Genomic DNA, 16,640 nt, shown 5'->3' on the forward strand with positions numbered 1-16,640 from the left:
ACTGAAACCCGTCCCTCAATGGGATTTGTCAGTTGTTCTCAGGGGGCTAGCATCCCCCCCCTTTGAACCCTTGGAGGAGGCAAGTTTTAAATTTTTAACACTTAAGATGGTCTTTCTTCTGGCCATAACTTCGGCCAAAAGAATTTCGGAGCTACAAGCTTTCTCCGCGTTATACCCATATACCATGTTTCTACAGGATAGGGTCCTTTTAAAATTTCTACCTTACTTTAGACCTAAGGTTTCAACCTTTCAGAATATTAATCAGGTAGTCTCTCTACCTGTATTACTCTCTGCCTCCTCCTCTGATGTCCCAGTGCGACATCCACTGGATATATCTAGATGCCTTCAGATCTATGTGGATAGATCCAAAGAATTCAGGTTGGATGAAAATCTCTTTATCCTGTTTGCCGGTAAGTCTAAAGGCCGTAAGGCGTCTAAAACGACTATTAGTCGCTGGGTCAAGGAAGCTATCAGGGAAGCTTTCACCTCTCAATCCTTAGATCCTCCGGAGTTTGTGAGGGCCCATTCTACAAGGGCCGTAGCTACCTCTGTTGCGGAGAGAAGTCTTCTCCCCCTAGAGTTGATCTGTAAGGCAGCTTCCTGGAGCTCTGAATCAACCTTCATCTCCCATTATAGGATTGATGCTAGGGTATCAGAGTTTTCGGCCTTTGGGCAGACAGTTCTTGCTTCTGCCGAGCATGAGGACCCTCCCTAGGGGATTCTTCTTGCTATCTCCCCATCTGTGCTGCTGGTAGGACGTAAGGGAATCGTTAATTTCTAACGATAATTTGTTTTCCCTTAGTCCTAACAGCAGCACACAAATTTCCCGCCCTAAAGCATTTTTTTCTTGTGATATACACGGTGGGCTGGGGGATGAACCCCTCCCTTTAAGGGAGCTGGAGTTCTTTTATTGGTTTATTCTTTGGGCTCATTAAACATTCCGCCGGTCCTACCAGTCCACGGGGGGCAGTTAACCCCATCTGTGCTGCTGTTAGGACTAAGGGAAAACAAATTATCGTTAGAAATTAACGATTACCCCTTCACTATTTCGACATTTTTTAGATTTATTATTCGGACACTAAATGGTAATTTTATTTGGGCATAAATAGCAGGTTTGTGAGTAATACATGGCAGTGATATGTGGACACCGAATAGTAGTATAATTTAAACACAGTAAAAAGGTATTACTTAGTCATTTAGTGGCAGTATTAATATTACTCTACTAGGCATTGATGTATGGACAGTGTGTGGAAGTATTATTTGGCTTGAATTGTAGTGTTCCACTGGATAGATAGCTAATATTAGAAATACATAGATGATAGATAGATAGATAGTTAGATAGATAGATAGATAGATAGACAAAAAATGAGGCAGCACACCAAAAAACTATTTATTCCCTTGCAACGTTTCAACCCAACACAATGGGGCCTTTGTTAAGACTTGACAAAGGCCCCATTGTGGTGGGTTGAAACTTTGCAGGAGAATAAATAGGGTCTGATACCCTCCTTCACTGTTTTTTGGAGTGCTGCCTCATTTTTTGTTTATTGGATATCCTAGTGCAGTGATGGGGAACCTTTTAGAGACCGAGTGCCCAAACTGCAACCCAAAACCCACTTATTTATCGCAAAGTGCCGACATGGCAATTTACCCTGAATACCACAGTCCAATATAGTATATCTTCAATGTACTTTATCATTTAGCTATAACAACCTGCCTACATTCAGTGTGCTGCCTGCGTTGTTCATAGTGCGCCCTGCACTGATGAATGGCAGGAAAAGTCTAAGGCATATTGGTACACCATAGACTTTTTTCAGGGTGCGGGTGCCCACAGAGAGGGCTCTGAGTGCCGCCTCTGGCACCCGTGCCATAGGTTCGCCATCACTGTCCTAGTGGAACAGGGCCCCAGAGGAACTGTACCCACACTCTCATTGACTGTGCCGTTATATTTAGTAGATGGATAGATAGACAGAAAATGGTGACTTGGTTCCAATCTAAAGGGCATCTGAATTATTTACATTACTAGCATGTTCTGTTTGCTTTAAGGATCAGTGTAAATTTGCTTTTGGATGTTTTATGTATAAAAATGCAGGATATTATTATTCTCATCATTTCTCATGCATGTAAGGTCTTGAAACAACTTGCTGGTGTGAATATCTTTGTACAAATTAATTATTCTGGCAATTGAAGTTGCTATATTTGGATATAGTTCTGATAAGCAGTCAGTTCTTTTCTTTAAGTTGATGAAGGTGTTTAACCTCTTGAAATCCTCATGGTGATCATCATCATCAAATAACATATTCTCAGTGGCACAGCAGTTATTAACAGGACCTTTCATCTTGTATTGTATATTGTTATTCTCATCTCTAATTGCACAATTGTTTAACAAGGCAGTGTCTAAGGTGTTTGTGGACCACAAAAGATTCTCTATATCATTCCGACTGCAGTAGGCAAACCCTCTATTTCCTTCATCCACAGGGAGAATTATTGCACTTAGGATTGGACAGTGCTGACCACAGATGACATGAAGCTTGTCCAGTGAATCCTGTTCTTTAATTTGTCCTCGGGACACACTAGCAGTATCAGGAGATTGATTCTTTCTAGTCTTCTCAACATCAGAATAAGGTAAGGGATGGACTTTATTATTAGACACATGGAAATCTACTGTGGCAAATGATGGTAAACTTGCACTTATTCCACTGCATTTCTCTAACGATTCTAATGAAACAGAGTCATGTGTTTTACTTTTAACTAAAGCACCAGATGATTTGGGCCTGACTTTTGACCTCGTACTTAAGGTATCACAAAAGGGTTCTGAATCACTGCCATGGGGCATGTTGAAATAATTACAGGTGTAATGCAGAGGTTTAGCCATATCTTCAATTTCTGAAGAAGACATTTCAGCCATTGGTTGACTTACTTTGCAAGCAGAATGCATATATGGAACTTCATCACTAGTATTGTCAAGTAAAGTGTCACCAGATGTTGTATCAAGATTGCCATACATTCCAGTTGCTTCAGGTGGTGACCTCCTTAGCAAATGGTTCTCCTTTAGCAACCACCGCCCTTTATCTATGAGTATGCCATTGTTTGTACTCATGTGTCTGTGAGAACATGACTCCACATGACTATCCTTATGCTTGCGTGATTTATTACTCTGGGAAGACCCTGGTTTCTGGCAAATTAAACCATCATCTTCAGCAGCGGCATCCAGCAGTGGTAGAAAGACACTCTTTAAGCTACTTGATTTACTCTCTTTTGTGCTTTTATTACTTGGACTAGATATTGACCTTGATATGGTTTCCTTAGATGCACATTGTTGTTCTTGACTGCTGAATGTCAAATACTCATTGTTTTCATTATTTGGGCACGTGTTGCATTGTGAATTGTTGCAAGAGGATATCTTGGTTGTAATTTTAGAAGGATGAATTTTAGAATCTGCTTTGCCATAAAGTCTCTCAATTGCTCGCTTTACACGTCCTGTTTTGAAAGGCTTCTCATGTATCTGATCCTCCCCACTCTCTGTCATAAGTTCACTAGATGCTCTAACGTTATCACTTTCTTCACTCTCTTGTCTGTAATCTGACCAATCAGAAGAAATTGGACTTTGCAAACACTTTTGTTCACAATTTTGAGAAGAATATCTTCTTTGCTCCATTTCTTGCACCATCAATTTTACTCTTGAAATGTTCGGGGAAGAAACAGGGTTTGTTGGCACAGTGTGATGAACATTATAATTGGACATCAATGAAGGTAAATAGCTTGGTGACAGATCGAATTGATGTTCCTCAAACTTATGTTTATCATTTGGTATTTGTTCTACTCTTTCTAGAAAAGAAGCTGTATTTTGCAATGTGTGTTGATATTCTGAGAGGCTATGTTCTTCCAACCTTTTATCATTTTCATTTTGACTGTATTCACTAGAGAGCTCTCTGTAAGGTTGAGTTGCAAAAAACCGAAAGTCATCTATGTCATCAATCAGAACTTCACTTTTCAATGCATCAGATGTTTCCCATGTTTCCTTAATACTTAAAAGGTTATGATTATTTTCAATAATATATTCAGTAGTACTTTCTGTACTATTTGGTTGAATTAAAGGGAATTTGTGGATAGGTGTTGGTTCTCTTACACATGGTACACTTGTCAGTGATCTCATTGCTGACTCTTGTAAATGTAGAACAATAGTCTTCAAGTCATCAGCTTTTTCTGTTACAGCTATTTTTTTCAAAGACTGAAGCAGTGTAAATATTGCTGAACTGTTGTTAGACTCATTGGGTACATTTTCTACACTATGGGACATGTTCTGCTTTATATGTAACACTATCAACCAAGCTAGCAGAATCAGAGATGATGAAGACTCTGGTCTGGATGGAGAATTTGGAAGACTAAAAGACTTTTCCAATCGTCTAGTTTTAGGCATTGAAATGTTTTTGGGGGACATTCCAAATTGTTCTGCTAACATTTCCTCCATGAAACCACATTTTATATACTGTGAGTTATTATTTTCCACCTGAACTGCAGCATCAATACTTGCTTTTTTTAGGGGCTCATAGCCTGTCATATCCATAGTTACCTCCTCACTTTTGCTACCTTCAGGAAAGGCATGGCATCCAAAATCATTAAACTGTTGTGCAAATAATTCTACCAAATGTTTACTTTTTTCCATTAATGATGAGACATCTTCATCAAAAGGCTGGACTTGTTGGACAGGTATCTCTTTTTCGCTACTTAAACCTGTATACTCAATGTGATCTCCTTCACATCCAGGTTTGTTGTGGCACTGGAAACCATTAGCATTTCCACATATTTCACCCTTTACTGGATTCTTGATTTCTACATATGGCGGAGTACATGAGCCCTTATTAAAACTGATAGCATTTGTAATGTCATCTTCTAACTTGGTAGACAAACGGGGTTGAAGAACAGGAAAGGCAAGATTTGGAAATATATTCTTTAACCAGCTTTGAACATAGCTTTCAAGTGCATTCTGGAGAGTAGAAGAGTTATTTGTTTCTGAAACTAAGCTATCTGAACCATTTGTGGTTTTACTTTCAATTGGTATACTACTTTTTTTCTTCTTTGGGCTTTTTTGCTTCTTTGATGTTTTGTTTGATCTTTTAGATCTTGTATTATTTTTAGGCATTATTTCTTCTGGCACAGGTTTGCTTTCTGCTAGAGAACACAGTTTTTCAGGATTGTCATAAATTACTGTTTCATTTGAGGTCATGGTGTTGCTATAGTAGTCTGCTGTGTTTTTTCTGGAAATAAGCTCAACAACATTACATTTTTTGTCTTCTCCATCTTCAGTGTTTTGATTACTATTATGTATAACTTCATTATTTGTTTTCAGAGATCTTGGTTTCACTTTTGCCATTTGCTTATTGCCCTTTAATTTCCGAGGTGTACTTAATTCAGATTCATTTGGACATGGATGAATGTGAGAAGAAAATATATTTTCAAACATAATATTTTTTGCTGTAATGCTTGCTTCTCCACAGGATATTCCCTGTTCTACTTGAGGAGAATCCACACAGGCTGCATCATATTTTTGAATATTGGTCTGTAAATGTTTTCTTGGATTATTCAGATTCTTCCTATTTTTCTTCTTTGGTCCCAAAGATGATGTGGTAGAATGGTTATTATTGCTAATACCAGTGTCATTTTCAGAACTCTTTTCAGCTTTCTCTCTGGAAATGGTTGATTTGTAGTCTATTGTGCTAAGAACATCCTTTGAAAACCTTTCATTGGGAACATCCACGATGTGTTCTACTTCATTTTCTCGAGTTATCATATCCAAACATTGTCCATGACTAAATTCAATATTTGTGTGTTTTATTTCCTCTTGTAATTTAGATTGCTCAGAGACAGCAATTGAGGTACTCATAGACCTCTTGATTTCTTTAAATTTAAATTGCTCTTGATAGAACTTCTGTTTTCCTGCCAAATGTGGTCTGTCTATCTTAGACGTTCCTGTAAAGGCCATATAATTACTTTTTTCACATTTCCTCACCCCTTTTTCATACATTGTATTCTTGTGTAACAGCTCCATGTGGTTTGTCTCTAATGCCCCAAAGTTTTCTTCATTTGATTGATCTATTTCATTTTGTTTCAGGCTAGCTTCTCTTGACTCGGAATCAGCATTTACAGTCAATTCCAGTTCCTGTTTACTACACTTATCCTCTGACTCATTTCCATGTGCAGTAGTTCTATTTTCAATTTCATGGGAAATGGATATTTGTGTCATAGTTTCCTGGAGGGTATCCTCCGATGCCCTTCTGACTGATAGCTTTCTCTCTTGACCTTTTCTAATCCCTGGTGTTGGAGGCCGGTAGAAAGTAGACTTCTCCGTTCTTGTGGAAGATGTTCTACATTTGTTAGTATTAATATCATTATCTTGTAGCTGATTGGTGAGTTTTTCAATATGACTATGCTGTTTAATTTCCATTCTCTTTATGCCTTCATCACTGGATTTGCAGTTTATGCTACTTACCCTTATAGGAGAAGTTGTAGCACTTATTGCTCGAACTTCTGGATTCATGTTATGAGAAAGTTCAGCTCGACTTACTGTAGTCGACCAATTAATTGTTTCATCCTCTGTTATTTTGAAGCAAACCTTCATCTCTACGGTCATAGTGCCATCAGAATTAAGATGGACAGTTTTTTCAATGTTGTCCCCGGGAGAAATTACAGGAAGTTCTTCTCCAGATTGTGGCCACTGTTGTGTCAGATGTAGTTCATTGTCAGGAATATGGGAAAAATCTACAAAATTATCATCAGTAGTACAAACATTGGATGATTCATGAATATGCTCTTGATGATTAGGACTTGTGAAAAGAGATTCATTAGCTTTCACTTGTAATGTTTAAATAAAATCCATGAAGGCAAGAATAGATGAGTAGTGAAATGAGGAGTAGAGTATGTATTTCCAGGTGAAGACAGTGTGTAGAAGCAGGCAGGAAAGGAAAAGAAAAAAGAAAAAAAAATGAGAATCAGGTTAAGTGAAACAAAGTATAAAAAAGTCTAATTAAAAGAGAACTGCATGGAGAAAATATGTTTATGCTAAAGATTCTACTGTCATTACTGAGAAATTGAAGACATAATAATGATAACAAGCAAAAAAGATATTTCATACTATATAAATTTGTGGTATCAGAAATGTTAAAGATATGTTAATATATAAAAAATGGAGCAATCATAAAATCATATGATTATGATATATACTATATAGACTGTACCACATGACTATAATTTTCTTGCAGTAACTTAAGCTACAGCTCAGAAGCATAACTTGACGCTCCTGGACCCCACTTACCATGTGCCATTTATAATCTGTTGTTGTCCTATGTGTCCAAGGGGCCTTTGGGGGGTGACTGTAACTTCTACACTAGCTATAAATGCATCCCTCCTGCAGTTGTCCTAGATTTGTCTATATATCTTATTGAGCAGCTGCTGATGGATTTCCATTAGACATTCTGCCCTTGTCCAGCCCGTTTAGAAGACAGGATTTAGCAGCTGATTGGTAAATCACATGACATCACTATTTTCAGCTACATTGCATCTGATAGACTAGAGTCCAACTCCAGCCTTTAGACTCATTTAGACACAAGTTAACCCTTTAGACTCATTCACTGCAGAGTAATGTTATGAGAATAATTGCCATGAGAACTTCCTCAAGGATATGTGTGATTTAATGTTTACTGCACCTTTGGCTGCTGTCATCCTGTTTGCTGACTTACCTTTGTATCTCCCTGGTCATTTTGTAGGTCTGCCATTCGTGTGCCTATACTAATTGCCCACTACCAACTCTGCAGAGATAACTAGAGCCCCTAGAAGCAAACTCCGTCCAGCCTCACGGGGGACTCTGACACCCTTAGTTTCTTAGTTTCTTACTATCCTGAGTGGTTTTGGAAGACTGGTAGCAGTTTTGGCGTTCACTAGCTGTGGTCCAGAAGGTGACCCTTGAACTCCCTACCAGTTCTACTAATTGCTGAAGACACCTGTATGTAACATACAGAGGCTTACATCCTCCCTCTTGCGCTACCCCAGTAATATGTTGTCTATCACTAGCCATCACCCATCCTGTCTGACTTGTTAACCACAGGCATTTTCAATGCTCAGTAGGACACTGAAGACAGACTCTCCTTAACAACGCTCCGTTACAACTTTGATTAGAAGAAGCTTTACACCCTGTTTTCTAGTACAAATAAATATCTTTCCTTATTGAAGTATATTACAAAAATGTTTAACATCCCTGTCCCTAAACTATATTAAAATAAACTGAAACAACAGTTACACTTAACGTGAAAGCGGTGTATGTAGGATAAAATAGCAAATGGTGACAGTTTCATGGCTGGTGGCACTGGATAGTCTGGGGGGAATTCAGTAGGATGCAGTATTTTGAGAAATTAAGCCTGCTGAAAGGGAGTGTAGCTGAATCAGGTATTAGGAGAGTTTTTTTTTTATGGGGAAGGTTCTAGGATTAGTTAGGTACATTGGGGTAGATTTATTATTAAGTTGAAGTCCCAAAGTGGGACAAAAAATAAAGTAAAAAAAAGTTAAAAAAATAAAGTTTCCCCCCCCAAAAATTTAAAGTTTCAAGTGAAAAAAAAAATATTTATAAAAAATAGGAAAAAAAGAAAAGTAGACATATAAGGTATCGCCGCGTCCATATCGACTGGCTCTATAAACATATCATATGACCTAACCGCTCAGATGAACACACAAATAATCCATTTTTTGTCACCTTACATCACTAAAAGTACAACAGTGATAAAAAAGGCGTATGCCCGCCAAAATAGTGCCAATCGAACCGTCACCTTATCCCGCAAAAAATGAGCCCCTACCTAAGCCAATCGCCCAAAAAAGACAAAATGATGAACATTATAGAATATAATGACACTAAATATGGAGACACTAAAACATTATTATAATTTTTTTTAAATGCTGTTATTGTGTAAAAAAGTATACATATTAGGTATCACCGCGTCTGTAAGAACCTGCTCTATAAAAATATCACATGACCTAACCCCTCAGGTGAACACCATAAAAAAAAAATGAAAACGCTGTAAAACCGTCATCTCATCCCGCAAAAATCATACCCTACTTAAGATAATTGCCCAAAAACTGAAAAAACGATGGCTCTCAGACCATGGAGACACTAACGCTGGGTTCACACCTGAGCATTCGCGATGGAGCGCTCTGTATGCGCGATTGTACGGGCATTTGCAATCGCGCATACAGAGACAAGCGAACACCCATTGTCGCGCGTTCCCGGTTCCCCGTTCCAGGAACGCGCGACAAGACACCCCAAAGAAGCTCATGTACTTCTTGGGGCGTCGGGCGTTTTACAGCGCGATCGTACGCGCTGTAAAACGCTCAGATGAGAACCATTCCCATAGGGAATCATTGGTTCTTGCCTGTTGCGCGTTTTACAGCGCGTAGGAACGCGCTGTAAAATGCTCAGGTGTGAACCCAGCCTGAAACATGATTTTTTTTGTTTTAAAAATGAAATCATTGTGTCAAACTTACGTAAATAAAAATAAATAGACATATTAGGTATCACCGCATCCGTAATAACCTGCCCTTTAAAAATATCACATGACCTAACCCCTCAGCTAAATACCATAAAAAATAAAAACGTTTTATATTTTTTGTCACCTTACATCACAAAAAGTGTAATAGCAAGCAATCAAAAAGCCATATGCACCCTATAATAGTACCAATCAAACCGTCATCTCGTCCCAAAAAAATTAGCCCCTACACAAGACAGTTGCCCAATAAATAAATAAAACTACGGCTTTCAGAATGTGGCGACACAAAAAAATCTTGACAACCTGCTCTATAAAAATACCACATGATCTAACCTGTCAGATGAATATTGTAAATAACAAAAAATAAAAAAACGGTGCCAAAACAGCTATTTCTTGTTACCTTGCCTCACAAAAAGTGTAATATAGAGCAGCCAAAAATCATATGTACCCTAAAATAGTACCAGCAAAACTGCCACCTTATCCAGTAGTGTCCAAAATGGGGTAACATTTTTGGAGTTTCTACTCTAGGGGTGCATCAGGGGGGCTTCAAATGGGACATGGTGTCAAAAAACCAGTTCAGCAAAATCTGCCTTCCAAAAACCGTATGGCATTCCTTTCCTTCTGCACCCTGCTGTGTGCCCGTACAGCAGTTTACAACCACATGGGTGTTTCTGTAAACTACAGAATCAGGGCCATAAATATTGAGTTTTGTTTGGCTATTAACCCTTGCTTTGTAACTGGAAAAAATGGATTCAAATGGGAAATCTGTCCAAAAAGTTAAATTTTGAAAATGTATCTCTATTTTCCATTAATTCTTGTGGCACACCTAAAGGGTTAACAAAGTTTGTAAAATCAGTTTTGAATACTTTGAGAGGTGTTGTTTGTAAAATTGGTAATTTTTTGGGTGGTTTCTATTATGTAAGCCTCACAAAGGTACTTCAGACCGGAACTGGTCCTGAAAAAGTGGGTTTTAGAAATTTTCTGAAAAATTTAAAGATTTGCTTCTAAACTTCTAAGCCATCTAACGTCCCCAAAAAATAAAATGGCATTCACAAAATGGTTATTACTATCTATTATAAAAGTAGAGAAATTGAAATTTGGAAATTTGCTAATTTTTCCACATTTTTGGTAAATTTGGAATTTTTTTATAAAAAAAATAAAAATAAAATTTTGACTAAATTTTACCACTGTCATGAAGTACAATACGTGACGAGAAAACAATCTCAGAATGGGCTGGATAAGTAAAAGCGTTTTAAAGTTATCACCACACAAAGTGACACATGTCAGATTAGCAAAAAGGTGAAATATAGCAGGGTCCTTAAGGGGTTAAAGGGATACTAAACCCTGAAAAATATAAATAATAACAAATACAGTTAATCCATAGTGCGCACACAGTTATGTCTACAAAGTACTCTCCAAACTGCTGCCTTAAGCAAACAAATAACTTTTTCCTTCCCCCAGTCCTCTTTAGTATTCATCTACAGAACAGCTAGATACGTGTGTATGACGTTACACACATATGCATCCACAGAAAGTTCTGGAGAGAGGCAGGGTTTAAATAGATTGTACAGTTTTCTCATACTGATGACCTATTCTCTAGGAAGGTCTTCTATATCAGATAGGCAGCAGGTCTGCATACTCGCGGATCAGCTGTTCGAAGAGACCATGGTGCTCATATGAGTGCTACATTCACTTCACTGTTCACCTGCTCGCAGTCATTGCAGCGGTGGAGCAGTGTAAGGCTACTTTCACACTAGCGTTCATAGGTCCGTTCGTGAGCTCCGTTTGAAGGAGCTCACGAGCGGACCCAAACGCCTCCGTCCAGCCCTGATGCAGTCTGAATGGAGCGGATCCGCTCAGACTGCATCAGTCTGGCGGCGTTCAGCCTCCGCTCCGCTCGCCTCCGCACGGACAGGCGGACAGCTGAACGCTGCTTGCAGCGTTCAGCTGTCCGCCTGGCCGTGCGGAGGCGAGCGGATCCGTTCAGACTTAAAATGTAAGTCAATGGGAACGGATCCGCTTGAAGATGACACCATATGGCTCAATCTTCAAGCGGATCCGTCCCCCATTGACTTTACATTGAAAGTCTGAACGGATCCGCTCAGGCATCTTGCGCACTTAGAAATTTTTCTAAGTTATTAATGCAGACGGATCCGTACTGAACGGAGCCTCCGTCTGCATTAATATGATCGGATCCGTTCAGAACGGATCCAATCAAGCGCAAGTGTGAAAGTAGCCTAATTAAACCTGATCCATCCCATTCACCAGCTGTAATTAACCTGCAGCACCACTAGATGGTGGTGCTGCACAGTGGCCATGCTCACTGTTTACACAAAAGTTATCCAGACTAAACCCAGCCACCTCCTTCTAATCTTCTAGGCTCACATGCACTAGCATCAGAAGGGGAAAGGGAAGGAGAGAGGATGCAACAACGCACTCAATGTCTACAGTATTTTTCATAGTCTGCATCTGTGATATCTTAAGAAACAAAAGAAAATAAAAGCCAGTTTTGTCAGTTGTTCTTTTTTCTTTGTTTGGATTTTGGGTTTAGTGGCCCTTTAAATAATTTGTTGCATCTTGTGCTGTCCATACACCACAAACTGAAATCTACACGAGCTATAAGCTGGCCTAGATTTAGTTATGCCATTTATGCCAATTTATTTACTGTAAATGTGCCTGGCTGATGAAGACTTCCGCTAAGCCTCAGCCACTTTTACAAAATGTGCAGTTTTTTAGTTTTTTCTTTAAAAAAAAAAATATATTATGCAAAGAATTGTGATTACAGCATTACTACATGTGTCCTACTTCGAGCCTTGTGTTTATATTTAGTAGAGAAAGTTTTGGAAAATTTGATTTGGCTGCTTCGCCAAATTTTACAAAAAAAATTGCTTTGTGCCGAATTACTTTGTCACAAAGCACTTTTTTTGTATGTAGCGTTGGCAATGACAGGAAGCTGCGATAGTGCCACTCCCCATAATTGTACCGCTCAGATGATGCTTTCATCCATGATTGCGGCATCTGAGAGTAACAGTACAGTGTAAAATTAACAGAAATTTATTTTAAATCATACTTACCACCTCCATTTGCTTGCGACCATCTTGCTTGAAGATCTTGCGCAAAATCTCGCATGGCCTGAGATGACGTCGTCATGCATGGGATTTCGGACGAGATCTTCAATCAATATGGCGGCTCCAGATCCATCGCGAGCAAATGGAGGAGGTAAGTATGATTTATTTATTTTTACACTATTTCAGATTAAATCGATTTGCTACCACAAAGCACAAGGTAATTCAGCTTCGCGGTGAATCGAACTTATCCTGGAATTCTGATCGAATTCCACTAAACCTAAAAATGATATATATTTTTATATGAGTGTATAAAGTGATTTTGCACAGAACAAGGCTTTCATTGGTGCCTGTGGTTTGAGCATTCAGCATAATTATAAAGAAGTGATAGATGCAACATACGTGTTTTAGAGTTACATATTTCATCAAACTATTTCTTTTGGGCACATCCTAGTAGGCTTACATGCCTTACAACATAAAAATATTGTGATATTGTAGAAGTTTAGTTGTCGTGTCAGATAACTGTAGGTGAGCTCCGATTCACTTTAATGGGAGCTGTGCTGCAGTAGACCAACTAATGAAATATTGAGGCACTCAGTCTGGAAGTTATGCAAATTAAGTATATTTTATTTTTTCATTTTTACCATCCATTGGCCCATTTTATATTAAAGAATGACAGATTATTTTCTGACCAGACGTTTCGGTCACGGTGGACCTTCATCAGTGGTCATGTTATCTGTGTATGGGATATGGGTTTGCCTGGGCACTGGATGCAACATGGCCACTACATTTTGAATGGCGCTGTCTGCTTCCTTCTCCATTCGAAGTTCTAGTTCCACCACCAGAGGTTGAATGGAACATCTGATTGGTGGGGGTGTCGGACCCTCACCGACCAGATATCAATGTCAGGAGCCTGGAAAATCCTTTAAGTAACAAGTCGACTCTTCTGCAGTGACAAACTCAGCTATGCTACAGTACCTCTACATTGTTATAGCAGGTTACCTGACAGTTTCTTGGTACGCTTTCAATCTGATAACAAAGACGTACTCGGCTATGTATAATTGCCAAGGAGCCAGTTCATCTGATCTGATTAGGTGAGTGAAGTCAAACAGTAAATGAGAATTGATAGTGAATGGTTAGGGAGGTTTGCTAGATTTATTCTACTCACGGCTTTTCATTTCTTGCTTTGATCTTGATTTAGGAAATACGCGATGGGATATCCCAGGTAATTTAGCAGGTAGAAATTCCCTCTCAGATTCATAATTTCCTGGCTTAAAAGGTTCTCGTCCAGCTGCAACTATTGTACCAGAACTCAGCAGGAGAGCATGGGTGCTAAGAATCTGAAGATTAAAGCCCAAAAAGTCTTGTTAGAAAAGTAAGCAGAAGTCTAAAATCATTACAGCTTATAAACCATGATGGATGACTAACAAGAATCTCTTATGCTGAACCTTCTACCATATCTGCAGACATGTCATAGAGCTGGGCAGATTGATATATACAGTGTAGTGAGAAATTAGTTATTATTACTTGTCATTTATTGATTTAAATTGACCCTCAACTTCAAGAAAAAAAAATTCACATTAACTGGGGAACGAACAGAACACTTACCTGGTGCCCTCCTTTTTATCTTTTCAGCTGCAGATCACTCAATTCCCAAGATCCTCTTCTGTCATATAAGATGGCTTCACCCCGTCTCAGACCGCCTGATAAACAAGGTGTGTTTGGTAGCCTAAGACACTTTTTGCTGCCCTTGGATTGGCCAGCACTGCTCACGGGCTGGACAAGTAGGAAGTGTCTGGGGCCATTGGTGGGAACATATACTAAGACTGGCATTACAAACGTCAGTCTTAGTGTAAAGTCCGTCAATGCAGAATGCGGCAAATTTATTAAGGGGCAGAAGCCTCTTAAAAAATTTGATGCATTTCCAGGTAGTCTATGCTCCAAAATTTGAAATCTGCAGCTCATAGCTGGCGTAGGTTTGATCTATTATTTACACCAGTCTCTGGAATAAATAATAGTAAATAAGATGGGCCGCGGGAGTTCATGTCCCCTCCCGCTAAGCCCACCCACTTTTATCGCCACTTTTAAAAAGTGAAAAAATGAAAAGTCTCAAATGATTGTGCAATTATACCGGGCGCCATTATTAGCCATTTTTATTTTCACCACAATAGTGGCGTAAACACTTTAGTAAATGTTCCTGACTGTATCACAGCCTGAGAACCTATGCGTCCATCTTGGATTTGAGAAGAGGATCCAGAGAATTAGTAGATCTGCAGCTCAAAGGATGAAAAGGAGGTCACCATGTAAGCAGAGGACCAGCTATAGGGGGTGCAGAGGGCCCCAGAGTCTCAGGGGGCCAAAAGACCCTTGTGCCACATTAGAAGACACTGGTATGATAGAGAGTGCATGCTGGTCAAGTTACTCCTCTGGTTTGAGGGAAGGGGTTAGGTCAAGAATTTGGTAAGGGGCCTGTGCTGAACTTATGCAGCAGGGCCCAGGAGCCTTTAGCTATGACCCTGCATTTAAGTGTTCTGTTCGTTCTCCACTTTGTGTGAGTTTTTTCTTGAACCTGAGGGTTGCTAAAGGGGGTTTCCAGGACTTAGCGGGTGTCTGACTCCCAGCACCTCTACCAATCAGCTGTTGGAAGGGACCATGGTGCTCTGGAGAGTGCTGCAGCCTCTTCCTCGGCCAGTGACGTCATGTACATTGGTCACAAACTTTAGTCTTTGTGCAACTCAGTCCCATACAAATGAATAAGACTAAGCTATAGTTCACAAAGCACAACCATTATACAAAGCACGGCACTGTGCTTGGCATACAAATCAATTATTTCAGAGCTCATTTGAGCACAGAAGCCCCTTCAAACAGAAGATTGACGGGAGTGCCGACCCCACCTATTTAATATGGATGACCATCACCTAACCTAAGAACAGGCCATCTATATGTAAGTCCTGGGAAACCTCTTTAAATACCTACCAATTCTATGCTTATGAATCCAAGGCACTGAATGATTGACAGCTCATCCAGACATGCTTATACAGAGAAGGCTGTCAGTCAATGAATGAATCAGTCTGCCCTCTGGAATCTTAATCCCAGGGTGAGTAGGGATTTCAATTGGTAAATCACAAGTTATGTGGGATATTTTCATCACTTTGCCCACATAACAGGGATCAGTAACCATTGGGCACTCCAGCTGCTGTGAAATTATAACTCCCAACATGCACCAGTACTTGGGTGTTCTTGTAACTCCCATAGAAGTGAAAGGAGGATTCTGGGAGTTGTAGTTTCACAACAGCTGGAGTGCCGGAGGCTGCTGATCCATGATATATAACACGATGCCTGCAGTTATTTGCAATGTAACAAGAAGAGAGACAAAACATACAAATGGAACATTTTATTGGAATGGCATGGATGCATTTATCTATGTTATTGGAATAACCCTCCGAAATGGATGGGCAAAGTTACAGAAACAGACAGTCTTTTTCTGTAGCTCCTGAGTTACAGAGACAGAGGTTGCTTTGCTACTCTCTTGGCTTCTATTCTCTGCTATGAGACTACTATATGGTCACTGTATACATTCTCAGTATTCGTTTACAGCATAGAAGTAATGTTGGTATATTCCTGTAGTCTTTTTTTATTTTGCAACGGTATAAGTCACTCTATGGTGGTGTTATTTAATCACTGTATGGTGGTAATATCCAGTCACGGTATGGTGGTATAATCCAGTCACAGTATAGTGGTATAATTCAGTCATGGTATGGCATTGTTATCCAGTCACTGTATGGTGATGTTATTTATTCACTGTATAATGGAGATATTTAGTCACCTTATGGTGGTGTTATTTAGTTATGGTATAGCAGTGTAATCCAGTGACAGTATGGTGGTGTATTTGTTTTCTTTTTGATCATCATCTTTGTTAACACTGATCAAATATCAATAATGCTACTCAGAAACAAGCAAATCATGACAAGTGTAAGATGTGGGGCACATTCCAATATGAACCTGGCTCTACAAGCAGCAGCTTTAGAACTAGCCCCCGTCCATCAAT

The 16,640-nt window shown here is 39.4% G+C and overlaps 1 protein-coding gene across 1 annotated transcript in view; it reads right to left on the reverse strand.

Moving 5' to 3' along the window:
• RP1 (RP1 axonemal microtubule associated) overlaps positions 1-16,640 on the reverse strand; it is a 659,535-nt gene that overhangs the window by 570,258 nt on the left and 72,637 nt on the right. The window contains exon 3 of the mRNA XM_044295389.1: positions 13,761-13,932. Within this exon, the coding sequence (XP_044151324.1) occupies positions 13,761-13,932 (172 nt within the window). The remainder of the gene's footprint in view (positions 1-13,760; positions 13,933-16,640) is intronic.

Source organism: Bufo gargarizans, chromosome 5, assembly GCF_014858855.1.
Source record: "Bufo gargarizans isolate SCDJY-AF-19 chromosome 5, ASM1485885v1, whole genome shotgun sequence".
Lineage (NCBI taxonomy): Eukaryota > Metazoa > Chordata > Amphibia > Anura > Bufonidae > Bufo > Bufo gargarizans.